Genomic DNA, 19248 nt, shown 5'->3' with positions numbered 1-19248 from the left:
GCGGAGCACAGGCTCCGGACGCGCAGGCTCAGTGGCCATGGCTCACAGGCCCAGCCGCTCCGCGGCACGCAGGATCTTCCTGGACCGGGTCACGAACCCGTGTCCCCTGCATCGGCAGGCGGACTCTCAACCACTGCGCCACCAGAGAAGCCCTGTTTTGCTCTCTTTTAAGATACCTGATACTAAGGCATATTCAGTGCACTGGCAGAATGATCTAGTTGAAAAGGGAAAACAGATATAGGAGGGAAACAATAACAGAAGAACCAAGGTCCTGAACGAAATAAACAAGTAGAGAGACTATTTCTTTCATGTGTAACAGGAGGGAAGGCAATATCTATAGGTTCAGATGCATATAGATGGATAGACTTGGTGGAGGGAAGATGAGATTGCGTGTGTCTATTTTCACACCTTTAACTCTCTAAGCTTCAGTTCCCTCACCACTAATATGGAAAGTACCTATCTCATAAGATTTCTGTGAGGATTCAACAATCAAGGAGCCAACACTCAATATCAGCCCAGTGGAAATTTGTTATGAAGACTCCTAGTTCAACAATTCTCAATTCTCTATCAACTCAACAAAATTATCAACCTCTCCTTTTGCATTTAATAAAATACCACAACTAAAATGAGTATGATGGGGACTTCCCTAGTGGTGCAGTGGTTAAGAATCTGCCTACCAATGAAGGGGACATGGGTTTGAGCCCTGGTCCAGGGAGATCCCACCTGCTGCGGAGCAACTAAGCCCGTGCGCCACAGCTACTGAGCCTGCTCTCTAGAGCCCGGTAGCCACAACTACTGAAGCCCGCACGCCTACAGACTGTGCTCCGCAACAAGAGAAACCACCGCAGTGAGAAGCCCCTGCACCACAACGAAGAGTAGCCCCGCTCACTGCAACTACAGAAAGCACGCGTGCAGAAATGAAGATCTAACACAGCCAAAAATAAATAAATAAATAAATTTATAGTAAAATAAAATTTATTTAAAAAATAGCTCATTCCTTTAAAAAAATGAGTATGATGGATGTAACTTAATGGTGTTGGGGATGTCAGAGAAAGCTTTCCTGAGACACTTAAACTAAGAGCTAGATGAGGTATAGATGTTAACTTTATAAAGCTGTGGATGCTAGAAGAAGACTTTAAGAAGGTTTAGAAACATAAAAGAAAAAAAAAATCCATCGTGGCTATCAGTCAAGGGGCCAGAAAATGAAGCAACTAAAAGCACAGGAACATTTACACTCAGTGATTTCCAATACCTCTTGTGGGTCAGAATGGGGCTCTTAAGAAATAAACATAATATAAAATAAATATTTTAGCTCTTACTGAAGCAGACTCAAGTCCAACTGAGAGGTGAAAACAATTCATGGACGTTAATTAGACCATAAACCATAAACCAAGGAGGACTGCACATTTCCCCTTTCTTGTCTACTCACTCTATTGACAAAGGCCAGGTTGAGTGCTGGGTAAATGATTCTTAGGTTTGTTCAAGTTCAGTAGTAAAGTGTGGGAGCCAGCTAACCATATTTGTCATAGACATTGGGAGCACATAGGAAATGGTAATGTGAGTTACTCTTTTGCCATCACTGAGCTAAGATGGTAACTTAGTAGCTATTTTCTCAGGGGGTGGGGGAGGAATCCCTTCAGTTATTTCTTTTAAAAGACTGGTATGTAAATATTAGCAGAATCAGAATTTCCTGACCACTCACAAAATAACCAGGAGTCAGAATCAAAATTTTCTTTTCTTATTAAGGAATCTGTAATGATTTCAACACAATGAAAGTTTTAAAAATTACAAAAGAACAAGAGTAAAGTGGAAACCAAAGGAAAGTTAAAACCTGGAACATTTCCTGAAAAGGGTGAAGAAAATCAGGTGGCCGGTTACTTAAGTAGAAACCTGTGTTTATGCAAATACTCAGAAAACCTCACATGACTAGGAAGTTTCAAATGCCATCAGTATAACATGGAGGAAGGGGGGAAAATTGTTCCTGAACAAAGATATACTTTCAAAAAGAGGGGTATTTCTATATATTTTGTAATATTCCTACAGCACAGTCATTTTGACCCTTATTGTTAAGACAGTGACCCCCAGACCCTAATAGTACAAACTCCTTTTTCTGTAATAAACTTGACTCATATTTAATAATAGAAGCAACATTGTTTTTTGAGAAAATATCAACTCTTACAAGTATCCTAAAAATCAACACATAGGTCCTCATCAGTTATTTTCCTAAAGAGGTCACAATCCTAACAAATTCACATTAGATAAGTATTCAAAAACAAAAACATTAATCTTAATTGGGGAGAAATCTGCACCTAGACAAGTTTTCTTGCTTTATGTAAACTGTATTTTCTCTAGCTTAGATTTCCGACTCACTTTTTAATATGCAAATGCTTTTCATAGCTAAGACCACAAAAAGGCTGATCAGGAAGCATTTTGACTTAAATTGCCATTTTTAATATCGGTTGTTTTAAGATTGTCTTAAAGCTTGCCCTAGTGTTTAGAAAAATTTAACTCACACCAGTTTAGCCTCCCCAAACACACCGGACACAAATTCTCCTTTGATTGAATTACTCTGCTAAGAGAGGTAAAGTTTGTTCAACTGTGAATCGCTAATCGTCAAATCCATACCAACTGGTGTCAAGGAGTCAACTTTTTGTCTAAGACACAAAAGAAAGAAGGTAATCACGGTCAAGGGTCTAAGGTGGTTAGCCACCTGCTAAAATGCAGACTACCTGGTTCCATCCCCAGTCAGACTGAATCGCTGAGAGGTGGGGCTCAGGTCTGCATTCTGAACACGCTCCCCAGAAATTCTGAGCCATGGTCCCGCAACCAACCAAACCACCTAATCTGTGAAAGCAAAATTAGCTTCGTTTTTTACAAAACGTCTTGGTAAAGGCTCATTCGGGCCAAAGGGGAAATTCGAAAACATTCCGATGATCGCTACAATCTACACCTCCCAACGAATGGACGGGTGAGCACACTCTAGGCTCCCCGATCGTTTCCGCAAACGTGAATAGGCCCTTTCTTCTGAGGATGAAGAACTAGGGGATAGGGGCCCTGAGACAGAACCGACTTACTCAACCCTAACTGTGCAAAGAGCCGTGCTCTCTGACCCTTCCACAGCCTTTCCCAGGGTCACTCGCGGTGCTTCCAGCCCAGTCTTTCGTTCAGTCTCCACCCGGCCAGCGCTGGACCACGGGAGGACGTTCACTGGGGACTGTCACAAACGCGGCGACTTGAGGCCGCGCATGCGCAGCCAGCCGCTGAGCTCGCGGCGAAGTCCGTTTCCTGACTTTCCGAGGAAGTGGCGTTGCGTCACTTCCGGCCTCCCTCTAGCTGCCATCTTGCGTCCCCGCGTGTGTGCGCCTTATCTCAGCTGGTCTGCCCGAGACCCCCCTGAGCGCCAACCCTAGTCCCCCGCGCGGCCCCATTTCCGCTCCAACAAGGTACAAAAAGGCTCTGGACGCCGGCGTGGGAGGAGGACGGGAACGGGGGCGGGAAGTGCCTGGAAGGAGCGAGACAGGGAGGGACAGGGCTGAGGAGAGGAAGGCGATGCGACGGACAGGCGCACCCACTCAGGCTGACTCTCGGGGTCGAGGTCGGGCCAGGGGCGGCTGCCCTGGGGGCGAGGCGACGCCGTCTCTTCCTCCACCTCGCGGCGGAACCCGAGGACAGGAGCCTCAGGTACCGCGAGGCTTGCGGAAAGTGGCCGGGCCGGGCAGGCCCTGGCTAGGCCGAGGAGAGGCCAGGCCGGGGCCGGGGGTGGGTGGGAGGCGCTGACCAGCTGTGGGTTATGAGCCCTTCTTCTGGGCCTTTAAAGACCGGGGGAGGGGTAGGAAAGCGGGTGCTCTTTGGGCTCCCTCGGAACTGAAGTTCGGGAGCTTGGCGGGGTGGATTCGGGATCCAGGCCTCGGCCTGTGTAGGACGTTTATTATGCTGGTGTCTTGGGAAATAACGAGCGTGGAATGCTAGAGTGAACTAGATCTTTCCTCGCTGAGGGTTTCCTGTTTTTCTAGATGAAAGAAACTATCATGAACCAGGAGAAACTCGCCAAACTGCAGGCACAAGTGCGCATTGGTGGGAAAGTAAGTTTTACTAGCGTTGGGGGTTTTGGGTTTTGGTTTTTGGGTTTTTTTTTTTTGAAGTTTTATGGTTTAGGGTTTTTTCTCCTTTGTATTTTTAATAGAATTGGCCTGTCACTTTGTCTCTAGAGGGCATTTCACAGAGCTTGCAAATCGTTATGAAGGGAGTGGCAAGGGATTAAATTAGGTATACAGTGTAGTGTATCAGTGAGACGTGTAGGTTGTAAATTAGAAGAAAAAAATGCAACCGAAGACATAAAGAGACCACTTAAATTGCAAACTGCGTTTATGTAGATGTTTTCAGTGTTACAGTAATTTAAGGAGAACAGAAGTGTTTCCTAATTTAATTAGAAAGAAAATGTGTCATTTCGGTTAGATCATCACATGACCCTTAATACCCTTGACTGGTTTTGTCATTGGCTTTATAACCTAAGTTGTATACAGTCAGTGCTTGATTTTTATTTTATTTATTTATTTATTTAATAACTAAGCTAACTGGATCCAAGCTTCATCTATCTTTTCAACTTTAGTTTATGGTTGTGGATAATTGTGGTACTTAATAGTTGGAAGTTCATGCCTCTTGTAAATTAGAAGTTCATGCCTGTTGTAAGTTAAGACCTTTCGTAATCCTTTCTTAGCTAAATACAACCCAGGGTAGTTGTGTATTTTCTAGGTTATTTGAAGATGTCATTCTTATAGGTACATTTTTTTAACTTAAGAGCAATGACTGTGGATTTGGAAATATTACCTAAGCAGATACCATTCCATTTTTGCTTTGTAATTACACTGAAACTGAGGGAATGAGAGTGATTGACGGGTGGGTTTTTAAATGATCGGTTTTTGGTTAATTGATCTTTCCTGGTGGCTGTTGGTCCCCTTCAAGGCGATTCTTTTTTGAACTTGGTAAGTTTTAGGTTCTCTAATTTACTTAAGTCAGAAGTGCACTCTAGCAGAGGTCTACCTAGTTGTATTTTACCTTGTGTTAGCACATTCCTAGTATTTAACAAGGTGTGGTAGCATGTTGAAACAGAGCGTGTCTTTACTTGGTAAAACTTGTAAAGCTTCCATGCTACAAGTTTATTATCTATTTTTCTCACTTCAAGCATTTACCTTCAAGTAGAGTCTACTGCAAAATAGCCGAAAGTTGCACTTAGACTTAAGTAATAAAATGTATATCTGTTAATTACTGGATTTTGCCAGAAGTGAAAGTATCCTGATTCCCCCTGTGCCCCCAAGCTGGTCTTCAAGATCTACACCTACCCATTAACAGCAGTAAGTGTTTCTTGTCATTTTTAGCAATTGTTATAAGCTAGACGGGGCCTTCAGGTGCCAGGAAAACTCGTATTCCTTGTGGGTCAGTGTTTGGGTGCTCTTATATTGGTATTTTTAACCATCATTCCTTTCAGTGCAGGTTTCAGGAGGTGTCATTTGAATAATGTGCTTGTGTGCCTTCTTTTTGTTATTACTCTGATCATTAGTCTTTAACTTGTGAGTGACATCATTCTAGGGTAAAGGAAAGTCAAGGTTTTCTAGGATTTTTAAGGCTGATGTAGGATTAAACTTTGTTTAGTTAATGTAGAAACTATTTCTGTCATTGTAATATGGAAACATTTTCTTCACGTTTTAAGAAACCTACTTACTGTGGAATGTGAAATTAGATGAGTTAGTGTTGCCTTAGAGGAATCTGAAAGCGTTAGGTACTTTTTAGGTAAATGCTATGAAAGCCCTTTATTTCAGTAAAAATTGAGTGTAAAGTGTATGAAACCTATAGAATGTGGGCTGGTTTTGTTTTTAGAATCTTATAGTAGTTCTTTGGAATGTCTTTTAGGGAGGATTCTTTGGAAACCAGGTATCTACATCGCTTCAAGATGATTTTTATTCTTTAAGGTTTTGGGAGGTGTTTGGTAACCAGTATTTTTTGTAGCTATTGATATTTTCTTCAGTTAAACTATGATTTGTTTAAGTCTTTACTATTGCTGGATCCTGAGAGTATATAATTTAAGAAAGTTTAAAGTCCTTAGAGGGGGACTTTAATGCTAGTAGGGGAGATAGGCATCTTAAAAAAAACAAAACGAAACAAAAACCCCTTTTCACAGTGTAATATACTTAGTGGAACAGAAACATTTTCTTTTTTTTTTTTTTTTTTTTTTTTTTGTGGTACGCGGGCCTCTCACTGTTGTGGCCTCTCCCGTTGTGGAGCACAGGCTCCGGACGCGCAGGCCCAGCGGCCATGGCTCACGGGCCCAGCCACTCCGTGGCATGTGGGATCTTCCCGGACCTGGGCACGAACCCGTGTCCCCTGCATCGGCAGGCGGACTCTCAACCACTGCGCCACCAGGGAAGCCCCCAGAAACATTTTCAAAATACAGAGATGGGAATGATTTGGTTTGGGGGTGTTAATGGCAGTTTAGGGAAGGCACAGAAGAGATGATGGCTTTAGCAGAATTTTAAAAGGATGAATAGGAATTGGTGTGGTGGTTGGGGGAAGGTGAAGTCACTGGGTGATAGCCTTTCCATGAAGAGCCTTATGTGCTGCATGAACGGATTAGTCTGTATGAGAGTCCATGAGAGTGTCATTAAAGAGTTTTGAGAAGAGGGAGATTGGAGATTTGGCATATATGTACAAGAGACAAGTTTTGCTGAAGCCTGTATTCTGTTCATTCATCAAGATGTGTGCTTTCAGTGAATCAGATACCATACTCAATACTAGGTTTATAGCAATAAGCAGAATTGAAGCTCTCGAGGAGCTTACGTTCTAGTGAGGAAAGACAATAAAATGTATTTCTTGTAAGTGTTATGAAGAAAAATAAACCTGGATAGATAGAAAATGAATGTGGGAATTACTGTTTTTCATTGGGTAGTTGGGAAAGGCCACTCCAATATGGTGACATAAGAACGGAGATCTGTAGTGAGGTGGGGAGCCATGCAGATGTTAGGGGAAGAAGGGAACAGTATATACGAAGTCTCCTGTTTGGCCTTTTTTTTTTTTTTTTTAAAGAAGGTGTTGGGGGTAGGAGTTTATTAATTAATTTATTTATTTTTGGCTGTGTTGGGTCTTCGTTTCTGTGCGAGGGCTTTCTCTAGTTGCGGCAAGCGGGGGCCACTCTTCATCGTGGTGTGCGGGCCTCTCACTATCGCGACCTCTCTTGTTGTGGAGCACAAGCTCCAGACACGCAGGCTCAGTAGTTGTGGCTCACGGGCCTAGTTGCTCCGCAACATGTGGGATCCTCCCAGACCAGGGCTCGAACCCGTGTCCCCTGCATTAGCAGGCAGATTCTCAACCGCTGCGCCACCAGGGGAGCCCCTCTGTTTGGCCTTTTTAAGGAACAGCAAAGAGGTTTATTTGGCTGAAGATGAGTTTACATGTGTGATAGAAGGTGGAGTGGCAAGAGTGGCATAGAGGGGCAGGGCAGATTGTGTAGGGACCTGCTGGTAAGATAGATTTTACTTCAGATTTTACTCTTGGATGCTGTAGAAGTCTATATATAGATATATTTGTGTCTTATAGTATCTTGTTTGTGAATATTAATGGATGTCGATTTTTCTTTAATATCGAAACAGAAAAGGTTAATGGTTCTGGATATGGAGTTTCTAAATGAGGCTTAATTTAGGTTGGCACATGCTCACTTATAGAGCAGATAACTTAAAAAGTAGAACTTTGAAAAGATCATTCCTTTATATCTGACAAAACTAGAAGCTTAGAAGTTATGAAGGATTTTTAGACAATTCCTTTCATTCTCCTCTTTTGGCTTCCATCAGTGCCTTAATATGCCTACTCACCGCATGAAAGTTTGTGGTTATGGTAATTTTCTTACACAGATTGAGAGGTCAGAAAGGAATTAGAAACTGTCCATTTGAAAATGACTCTTATGGTATAAACATATGCTGTGTTCTTTCCTTTTCTCCCCACTTTAGGGAACTGCTCGCAGAAAGAAGAAGGTGGTTCATAGAACAGCCACAGCAGACGACAAAAAACTTCAGTTCTCTTTAAAGAAGTTAGGGGTAAACAATATCTCTGGTATTGAAGAGGTAAGTGTCAGATTTTATTTCTTTACAAAAATAAGATTTGATTGAAAACTTTAATGTTTGTGCATTAAATGATTTTTTTGACTCTACTGCCAACAGAGAATTTCATCTCTCTCTAAAATATGTTTCTATTCTATTATCAGGGAGATTGCTAAGTGTAAAAAGGATTAGATTGCACTTTCCATTTCAGGCAGAATTTTGCTTGTGCATTATGGTGAAATACTAGGTTACTTAGCCAGACTTCAGCTTTTGCTTAATACAGTGTTTGGTTTTAAAGGGATTTTGGTGAGTGTTGCTAATTTAACAATTTTTTTTTTCTTTTTAGGTGAATATGTTCACAAACCAAGGAACAGTGATCCACTTTAACAACCCTAAAGTTCAGGCATCTCTGGCAGCAAACACTTTCACCATTACAGGCCACGCTGAGACAAAGCAGCTGACAGAAATGCTACCCAGCATCTTAAACCAGCTTGGCGCAGACAGTCTGACCAGTTTAAGGAGACTGGCTGAAGCTCTGCCCAAACAATGTGAGTTTCCTAGTAGCAGTTTTGCCCAGGGTTACTGAGTTGTCAGTAGATTTATTTCTAAGATTTAGGGTGCACAGTGAATATAAATATTTTTAAATTTGGAAATGCAGACTTTCCTCTAAGAAATACCAATTTTTATACTGATTTTAAGCAGGTGTTCTTAGTGTGTTAAATAATTTATCTAGTATGCTTTGATCATTATACTTGGTTAAGTGAAATGTTTGCTTTCTACTAGCTTTCTGTTTTGGATCAGAGACTAAAAATTTTACGTTTATTAACTGGAAATGATGAAAATGTTAACTTGCGCTTCTTTTTTTTAAATAACTGACAGTTAATTGAAATATATTTAAATACATTATAAATTATTAAACTTCTTCAGTTGTACAGATTCAGCTGGTATTACCAATAGTCTCTAAGAATTGGCCTCCTGCTATTCTGGTGTTTTTAATTATACTGTAATAAGGATTTTGTTCGGGGCAGAAAATTTTGTGGTTGAATAGGTGTATATCGGGGTATAGCTACTTTATGCTGAAGCTCTCTGATTAAAATTTTGAGGAATGGAAATGTAGAAGTGAGACAGGTTTATTATATGGTCTGCTGTTTAGTCATCCATGTTTTTCTTGAGGTTTGCTCACTTTGCTTTAATCAATTTGTGTGTGTTGGTGTTTTTTGTTTCTTTGTTTTGTCATGCCGAAAGGCCTAAGAGGTTATAGAAAGTCTTAGGCTTTCAGAGGTAGGCTTTTGAAGGATTCCACTGAAAATTGTACAGGGCTAGTACTGTGAGGTCTCAGCTCTCAAGTGTAGTTCACTTTCTTGTGTAATAAAAGGAAAGTGGAGGCTTACCAGTCAAAGGCACTTCTAATTTTTTGATTATTTTCACTTCAGTAAAGGTTTTTTTGGTATGTGGGTTTACCTGGACCATGTTGTAGGTGAGAGGGATTGAAAGGAGAATGGGTTTGGAATTTGGTGTGTTGGCTGGTACTAGTATTCTAGCTCATTTGTAGACGTCAGACTATCATGCTATTGCTAGTACTGTAAAAGAAATCCCACATGTCACCATAAACATAAGTTGTAACAACACTTGACCATTCACCTGTTGTTCTTTTGGTTAGTGTTCATTGAACATTTACATTTCCTTTCACAGCTGTGGATGGAAAAGCACCACTTGCTACTGGAGAGGAGGATGATGATGAAGTTCCAGGTAGGAACTTTCACTTGTGGTTAAACTAGAGAATCTTAGCAAGGGAGAACGAAGAATCTTTGTACCATAGGAAAGATTACCTTAGGCCAGGGGTTGGGGTGGTATGTGAAATAGGGTAAAGTGGGGCAAAGGGAGAATGAGAAAAATAATGCAGTGTTATTCACCTGGGAGTTAGGTTTGTAGGCGTGGTTTTTCTCTGTTTGGGATCCCAAGAAGGTATCTAAACTTAAATATTGTGTAAATAGATACGTATGTAGTAACCTAAATATAATAGGTACTTGCAGATCACAAATGACCCTTGTTTCCTACTTTGAGATCCATAAATGTATGAGAAGGCATGGAGAAGTTGTAGAAGTATCTTCTATATAATCATTCTGAAATCAGCAGAAAAACTCCTTTGGCAATCATGAGGCATTTTTCTGTCCTGTTACTGGATAATTTATTTTGTTGTAAAACAGATATTGGGCAGTAGACTCCCTAGACTCAGAAATATTTCCACATTGCATAGACAGGTATCCTCAGGAATCCAGGAAAACTTCAAATTGTGTGTCATGGTATTCTTTGTTTCTGTCCCCCACATAACTAATATTACTTAACTGTAATTCTTGGAGTGGGGCAGGAATGGGTAGGGCATATACATATTCTTTAAGCATAATATTTATGTCATCGGCAAGTTAATAATTTCCCTCTTTCCCTTGTATTAATTATATGCTAAAATATACACTTCAAAATACGCCAAATGAGTAGTGGTCTCATTGGAAATAAAAACAGGTGTCTAAATTTATATCCTAATTTAACTGTAGGATATATTTTGAGAGCATTTCTCTATCTTCTTTTTAAGACCTGATGATTATTTTTATAGACTTGGCTTTTTTTTCTGAGTTTTTACTTTTTTTTTTTTTTTCCTTTTCCTAGATCTTGTGGAGAATTTTGATGAGGCTTCCAAAAATGAAGCAAACTGAGTTGAGTCAACTTCTGAAGAAGATAAATCTTGAAGAAGTTACTGGGAGCTGCTATTTTATATTATGACTGCTTTTTAAAATTTTGTTTATGGATCTGATAAAATCTAGATCTCTAATATTTTTAAGCCCAAGCCCCTGGACACTGCAGCTCTTTTCAGTTTTTGCTTATATACAATTCATTCTTTGCAGCTAATTAAGCTGAGGAAGCCTGGGAATAAAGTTTGAAACAAAGATTAATAAAGTTCTTTGCTTAGTATACTGTTTTATATTTTATTTCATTAATACTGATTTGTACACAGAAAGCAAAATTGTTTACAGAAAGCTAATCATGGCATGTAATATGACTGATAATCACAGATGGAATCTGATTAAAGATTTAAAATGACAGTATAAGTATCAAAGGTGGTTTAAAGTTCTTATGTCTGAAAACTTTTTTCTCCAGCAGGCCTCAGGGCTTCCATGGTTTGTGATGGGTGTAATTATGAGACTAGTACATTCCTTCGTGGGTAAGCAAGGAGTTTTTTTCTCTTAATAATGTCTGTATTGTACACATATACTGAGTGCCGTATATGTATTATAACACTTAATTTTCTCTCATTTAATTCTCAATCTATGAAGTAAGTAGTAGTAGCTCCATTTTGTAGATACAATCGAGGTTACATCATCAAAAAAGTTAACGTAGTTGATCTCTTAACTCCATTCTATGTAGTGTGTTCTCTAAGATACCTGAAAAAAAGTAGTGTTTGTGTTAGGAATGTCACCTTATCTTCCTTAAGTGATAACACTTTAAATGAATAGGATTACTTTTTTCTTTAAAATTGTTTTTGTTACTTTTTAAGTTAACAGTAATATTGACATGCATGTATACAGTGGTAAGAATTTTAACACGTAATATGACTGCCACCATAGTCAGAATACTGAACAGTTCCATTACCCCAGAAAATTCCCTCAATATAGGGCTACTTTTAAAAAATTGTATTAGCAATCATAATGCCTTAGTTTCTGCTTGCAATAATAAGAATTCATTTAAATTTTCATACTAATTGGAAAGTACCTTTTGAAGGTACTATACAGCTATATCTAAAAGTCAACTATTAACTCAAAAATGAGATGCTGTGCAAAAAATATTTGCACATCTTAACATTGTATTATTTTCTTCAAAAGATGTGTATCAGTTCTGTTAAGGTATACTGCTACAGTAAGCAGGACTAAAGTCTCAGGGGTTTACAAAATTAGGAAACAAGTACGTGTCTCCAGACTACTGTGGGTTAGGTTGGGCTGTGCTACATACTCCAGGTCCCAGACTGATGGAGCAACCTCTGTTTGGGACACTGAGTGTCCTGGCAGAGTGAGAAGATGGTGGGTCATCTGCTGGCTCTTAAAGTGACACAAGTATCACTTCTTGTATATAACTGGTCAAGGCAAGTGGAGTGGCTTACCTGGAGGGCAGAGGGTTTGGAAGGCTTGGAGGTGGGCCTGAGGCTTTGCATATCTGATAAGCTCCCAGGTGATGCTAGTGCGTTGCCACTGGTGATGCTTCCTTTGAGCAGCACAATTAGAGATTTTCTCAACTCATCCCAAGAGATTGCAGTGACAGAGGCTGACTTGAGCACGTGAAGATGGCCGCTGTCTGAATATCCTTATAGTTATTTGCCTTATATCTGTATAGGAAAGGGACTAAATAGAGAAGTGCAATAGATTTCTAGGCCGCTGGCTAAGGTTAGTCCTGTTTTGCCTGTGCTTAGAGACTTTTTTTTCTCCCAACAACCTCTAAAGATATTATTTCTTTGGTCCATTATTTAAAGGATCTGGTGGTGTGTGTTGGTGGCAATACACAGGTAAGAAAGGTTTTTCTTGTAACATTTTCAGTATCAAGGTAGGCAGGGTTATGCTACAGTTAGAAATGACTAGAAACATTAGTTGCTACAAAGATTTGTTCGTCAGGCTTGATGTTTGTGGTTTGCCTGTGGCTGGGCTCCACTTTACTTCAAGAACAGCCTCTAATCAGAACATTTCCAGTCTCAGGACAAGGAAAAGAGATGGCAATCAGCTGGCTCTTCAGACTTAGGTTGGGAAGTGATACACATCATTAAATTTCAGCAGCCAGAGCAAGTCACATACGTAGTCAAGTCTGATGGCCATGAGGATTGGGGTAGTATAATCCTCCCCCAGAGCAAGATAGCAGATTTTTTTTTAAAAACAATATAATCTACCATATCCTTTTAATTTTTCTTAAATTGCCCACAATTCCTGTGTTTATTATGTTAAGCACCGTATAACTCATTTTATATCATCTTACTGATTGTCATAATAATCTCCCTCAAAGAGCCACATTATGTGGATAAGGAAACCCTTAAAACATACCCCTTAAGTGGTGGAGCGAGATTCAAACCCAGGTCTGCTATTTTGACCTCAGTACCTACTGGAAAGAATTTCAGGTCCTGGCAGGCTGGAGGGGCAGATGATTCTAGTCTGGCTGATCTTTTGGCTGTTGTCCCAATTTGCTGGCTGTTGTCCACTGCTTTTAAGACTAGCCCTGAGCCAAACTTACTTTCAGCTGGATCTGAACCAGGGTTACCCTAATGAAGAGATGGACATCGATTATGAACTGAGGATTCTTAGGATTAATACTCTATTTGTTGAACTAACCCACGTAGAGTACACTTGTGTCATCCCCATTATAACCCTGTGTTGTAAGGGCAGAAAGCTACATTCTAAAATTTGGAAACAAGTTTTAAAAAAAAATGGGTCAAAGGTCACTGACGGTTGGGTCTGAATTCTACCAATCATTTTTTTCTCTATTCCATAACCCTGGATTTGTGCTTCGGTAGCTCTCCCTACCCCACCCCACCCCTTTAAGATACATACGTTGTGGAGAGAGAAATCTTAAGGGGACTAATAACAGTTTTTAGCCTTTCCAAAACAACAGTTAGAAAAGTCTTGTATTCACATAAATTTTCATGACTCAAATCAGCACAGTCTTGACTGCCATCTTTGCAGCGAGTTCTGGGAATGCAGGCACAGTCGGCAAAGAAAACAGTATCACATCTGTAGCCTGAACACTTTGGGCACTGTGCAACTAGACAATTTTATTTATTTTTAAAACCATAACTTAAAATGTCAAGGTGAACTGGAAAAGATACTATTGGAAAAAAAGTAGCCATTTGGATTTTTAAAATATTAGGGAAGACTGTCCAAGAGGAATATTGCAGATGTTTATTAAAGATTCTACATATTTGGGTGAAAGAATTTGTACTCTGAAAAACCAAGAAGAGTACTCTCTCTCTCCATCAGCCTGAGAATAAACATACTGACACACTACGTAAACAAGGAAAGGTCCATATGAGTTTATACGTTCAATAAGCAAGGAAGAGAATCAGTATTTGGTAATTGGCAGCTATCAAGAAAGATCTGTTTATACTTCTAGTCTTTTGTTGTCAACACATTGTTAGATAACATGCAACTCCTAGGAAGCATTTCTATTTCTACCTTCCATGAGGACTAGACCAAAGGCAGGATATGATCTATTTAGTGTACTTTATTTCCAATGAGTCTTTTACATTGCTGATTGGGGCCATGTGGTATTGGAATCGTATCTACCACCATGGTTTTAGAATAATCCAGTTTACCAGACTGTAAAGTGATCAGGGGTGCTGCACAGTGTTAAACCACCATAGAGAACACTGTGAAAGGCAGAGAGGAGAGTGGAGGAGGAAGGGCAAAAGGTTAAATAACAACAACAAAAAATCTTTGAAAGTCAAAGCATTCAACAGACTTTTCTTTGATCTTTACTAAAATTTCCAAAGAAATCAAACAATTTTGGTAACAGACAAAAATTGTTCATCAAGGTTAATCTTAATCTTTGTTAGTCTTTGCAAATCTGGCTTTATTTGCTTCTTAGCTAGAGAACTCACCTTTAAATATGCAAACTATTGGAAGTGATAGAATTGCTTAACTGTGAATGTAAATATCCTTAGGAAGGTTTCTAAGCATGAGTTAATTTATGTGGCTGAAATGTAAGGGTAGCAACTCCAAGAACCCATTAAAACATTAATTACATATTTTCATCTTTACCTGATTCATCTGAACAATCCCCACAGTCGTTTCTTGTGTCACACACCTTGTCCACGTATGTCCAAGTCTTCTGGTTGGGACACTTGAGTATCAGGTTTTGTGAGAGGCTGCTGGGCATTTGGCCTGTATAGACAACAGCATTATTTCTCATAGAAACATTCGTTCATTGATAATGTTTTAATTATAATTCTGAATTTCAGATATTAGTTGCTGGTGACTGCTTTTTAATTTGGATTGTTTGTCCACCTCACCACAATATGTAGCAGACTCATCTTCACCGTGACTCCAGTCCAGCCTGCCGTTACAGAGCAGGGAGGGTGGCAAGCAAGTAGAGAGGTCCTCACACAAGAAGCCCAGTCGCTGTGAAGCTGTTTTAAATGGTCGATAATGACAAATCTGGGAGATTTATAAGACAAATACTGACTTCAGACTATACTACAAAGCTACAGTAATCAAGACAGTGTGGTACTGGCACAAAAACAGAAAGATAGATCAATGGAACAGGATAGAAAGCCCAGAGATAAACCCACGCACATATGGTCAACTTATCTTTGATAAAGGAGGCAGGAATGTACAGTGGAGAAAGGACAGCCTCTTCAATAAGTGGTGCTGGGAAAACTGGACAGGGACATGTAAAAGTATGAGATTAGATCATTCCCTAAAACCATACACAAAAATAAGCTCAAAATGGATTAAAGACCTAAATGTAAGGCCAGACACTATCAAACTCTTAGAGGAAAACATAGGCAGAACACTCTATGACATAAATCACAGCAAGATCCTTTTGGACCCACCTCCTAGAGAAATGGAAATAAAAACAAAGATAAACAAATGGGACCTAATGAAACTTCAAAGCTTTTGCACAGCAAAGGAAACCATAAACAAGACCAAAAGACAACCCTCAGAATGGGAGAAAATATTTGCAAATGAAGCAACTGACAAAGGATTAATCTCCAAAATTTATAAGCAGCTCATGCAGCTCAATAGCAAAAAACAAACAACCCAATCCAAAAATGGGCAGACTTAAATAGGCATTTCTCCAAAGAAGATATACAGACTGCCAACAAACACATGAAAGAATGCTCAACATCATTAATCATAAGAGAAATGCAAATCAAAACTACAATGAGATACCATCTCACACCAGTCAGAATGGGCATCATCAATAAATCTAGAAACAATAAATGCTGGAGAGGGTGTGGAGAAAAGGGAACACTCTTGCATTGCTGGTGGGAATGTGAATTGGTACAGCCACTATGGAGAACGGTATGGAGGTTCCTTAAAAAACTACAAATAGAACTACCGTATGACCCAGCAATCCCACTACTAGGCATATACCCTGAGAAAACCATAATTCAAAAAGAGACATGTACGAAAATGTTCATTGCAGCTCTATTCACAATAGCCCAGAGCTGGAAACAACCTAAGTGTCCATCATCGGATGAATGGATAAAGAAGATGTGGCACATATATACAATGGAATATTACTCAGCCATAAAAAGAAACGAAACTGAGCTATTTGTAATGAGGTGGATAGACCTAGAGTCTGTCATACAGAGTGAAGTAAGTCAGAAAGAGAAAGACAAATACCGTATGCTAACATATATATGGAATTTAAGAAAAAAAATGTCATGAAGAACCTAGGGGTAAAACGGGAATAAAGACACAGACCTACTTGAGAATGGACTTGAGGATATGGGGAGGGGGAAGGGTAAGCTGTGACAAAGCGAAAGAGAGACATGGACATATATACAGTACCAAACGTAGATAGATAGTGGGAAGCAGCCGCATAGCACAGGGAGATCAGCTCGGTGCTTTGTGACCGCCTGGAGGGGTGGGATAGGGAAGGTGGGAGGGAGGGAGACGCAAGAGGGAAGGGATGTGGGAACAGATGTATATGTATGACTGATTCACTTTGTTATAAAGCAGAAACTAAAAAAAAAAGACAAATACTGTTGACATATGCACCTGTGACCATGAACATCAAGCTCTAATAATAGAATAACCTGCCTTTAATAATCCGCTTTCTTCTTCCCCCTTTTACTTCTTTCTATTGTTCTTTTTCCCATGATTTCCTCTCCTCCCTTTCTTTCTTTTTCTCCCCCATGCTCCCAAAGTCTCTAGGCCAACTTAGCTTGCATTTCTTGCAATGCCAGTGGCCTTTGGGTAAACAAGTATGTACTCACTCCTGCCTGAGAAGGAAGGTGACCAGGAGGGGGCAACAAGCCTGGTATCTGCTTTGAGCTTCTCCACACATTGGTTCTGTGTATCTGTGATTTTCCCTCTGTGCTTTTCTTAGCTAGAAATGAGAGCAAAGATAAATTGCTACACCAACCTCAAGGGGACACTGTGGGCTAAATTGAGATCATTGTTTAAATGCAATGAATCTACTAAAAAAATGTGTGGGAGTTTATCAGAATAATGTGATGATATTTTTAAAGAAATTTAAGTACTGTAAAATTTTGATGGAAGTTAAGAGGTAAATAGATTGGTAACACATATCTCAAACATTTACACCTGAAATAACATATCGCCAGAAAATTCTGGTTTGGTGTGTGTAGTGGTAAACAGGAAATATTTTAAATACCTGGGTTAGAGTTGGTGAGGGCTTGGGGAAGTTGCGTTTTGCATCTTGAAAGTTTTATATTCGGACTAGGTTAATAATTAGGAAGCAGGTAACACTACTGTGTGTATCCCTTAACCCATGAGGTGCTTGGACTGTGATTGTGGCTGGTTTCACTCAAATTGCTAACAATATTTATTACCCCACTCAACCTCATTTAACACTGAACCATATGCTCTCCTGTATTGTTCACCACTGTATCTCTGGTCTCCCTAATTATGGCAGAAACTCCTTGCAGATAGAAACCACGTCCTGTGTAAGCTTCAGAGTTGGGCAGACCTGGAATGGAACCCCTGGCTTGTCGATTTACCAGCTGTATGACCCTGGGCAAGTCACCTAACTTCCCTGAGTCTCTGTTCTTAATGGTTATAACAACAACTGCCTCTCAAGGTTGTTGAAAAGAATGGAGTAAAGATGAGATGTGTTAGGTGTCCAGAGCAATGGTTGGCACATAGCACGTGCCAACCATCAATTATCAGTGGACTCACTCCATATCACCCATATCAGAAGACTCACTCATTTTGGAAATACATGGTGGATAAATATACTCTTGCTGGTTGAGTGAATTATTGACAGATCCATCACCTAGGGAAGAGACATACTTGCAGGTTTTACAGGTATCCCAAAGGTGATCCCAAGACTGATCACAGCAGCCATCACTCTGAGCACAAGAAATGCCATGCAGGAAATCCAGAGACACTGCCTCGTGGGAGGCCAGCATTGCTGTATCACAACAAAACACACAGACGCAGAGGAGAACAAGTCATCTTGGGGCAGAGGCTTGGGTTGGGGGTATGGTGTAAATTAGCCAGCTGTTGTCCGTGTTCATCTCAGTGTGAAAGGCAGGAGACAACATTCAGGACCTTAAATGTGTGCTTTGAGTTGTAGTGGTGCTTTTCCTGTCTAGTATCTAATTCAGTTTCTGAGCAACAGGACTTTTGATGAATGGGTCCCTCGGTTGTAAATGAAGCTTTAAAATGAAGGAACAGGGCCAGTGAGGTGGAGTGACTTCTGAGGTTTATGCTGAGATAAGGGGAACTGTCTCACCTCACACTCAGGTCTCCTGGTTCCCTATCCAGGGCTGTGGCTACTGTGCCAGTGTTTCCCCAAACCTGGCTTTCAGGCTACCTACCTGAGAATCATGGAAGGAAATGCAGATTCCTGGGTTCCCCCCAGACATACAGAATCTCTAGGGGGTGGGGCAGGGAGGTTCTGAATATTTTTTGAGCACCTCAGGTCAGTCTTAGACACACCACAGTTTGGGAACTACAGCCCTGTGCCAAAGATGAAATGCAGACTTTGGTCTTGGGTTCTGAGCATTCCAAAGGACATTGCTTGCTGGTTCTGGAGTGAGCAGTGCTGGAAGAACAGGAGAGGCAGCTGCCTGACTGGTTTTACTGGCACACCACGAAGAGAAAAACTGCTCAGACTACTCTTGATCTTTCCTTAGAGTTCAGCAGCACTGCCTTTTGCAAACAGTGAGACTCACCCTTGACGTTTCTGCAGTGACCCATTGGCCAGAGTTCCTGATATCTCTGAACCTTCTTCTGGGGCCCGAGTCTGCAGTCAAACCCCCTTGTGTGTAAACAGTACGTTGTAATAGAAGAGAGACAGGATGGCATCTTTTCATGGGAACCAGTCCTAGACCCCAAGGCTTTTTTCTCTCTGACAAGTATAAACGTTATCTCCAACACCTAAGAGTGCTTCAGAGTCAACAGCCCTGTCATGTAGCTGTGAACATTCACATTACTGGTGA

At 40.4% G+C, this 19248-nt stretch overlaps 1 protein-coding gene across 2 annotated transcripts; it reads left to right on the top strand.

Annotated features, from left to right (window-relative positions):
- Positions 1 to 3296: 3296 nt before the first annotated feature.
- On the top strand, positions 3297 to 11182 carry BTF3 (basic transcription factor 3). 2 transcript variants are annotated; one of them, XM_082624140.1, is made up of 6 exons: positions 3297 to 3443; positions 4014 to 4082; positions 7995 to 8108; positions 8431 to 8632; positions 9777 to 9833; positions 10749 to 11182. In XM_082624140.1, the coding sequence occupies exons 2-6, from the start codon at positions 4014 to 4016 to the stop codon at positions 10793 to 10795; spliced, it is 489 nt and encodes a 162-aa protein (XP_082480266.1). In that variant the 5' UTR covers positions 3297 to 3443; the 3' UTR covers positions 10796 to 11182. The 2 variants fall into 2 exon arrangements, with proteins under 2 accessions (XP_082480266.1, XP_082480265.1); XM_082624139.1 differs by lacking the exon at positions 3297 to 3443 and adding an exon at positions 3450 to 3681.
- Positions 11183 to 19248: the final 8066 nt, after the last annotated feature.

The sequence above is a fragment of the Mesoplodon mirus genome, assembly GCF_964341445.2.
Source record: "Mesoplodon mirus genome assembly, chromosome: 5".
Classification (NCBI taxonomy): Eukaryota; Metazoa; Chordata; class Mammalia; order Artiodactyla; family Ziphiidae; genus Mesoplodon; species Mesoplodon mirus.
The sequence above is the reverse complement of the archived record's forward strand: the minus strand, read 5'-3'. Positions and strand labels throughout refer to the sequence as shown.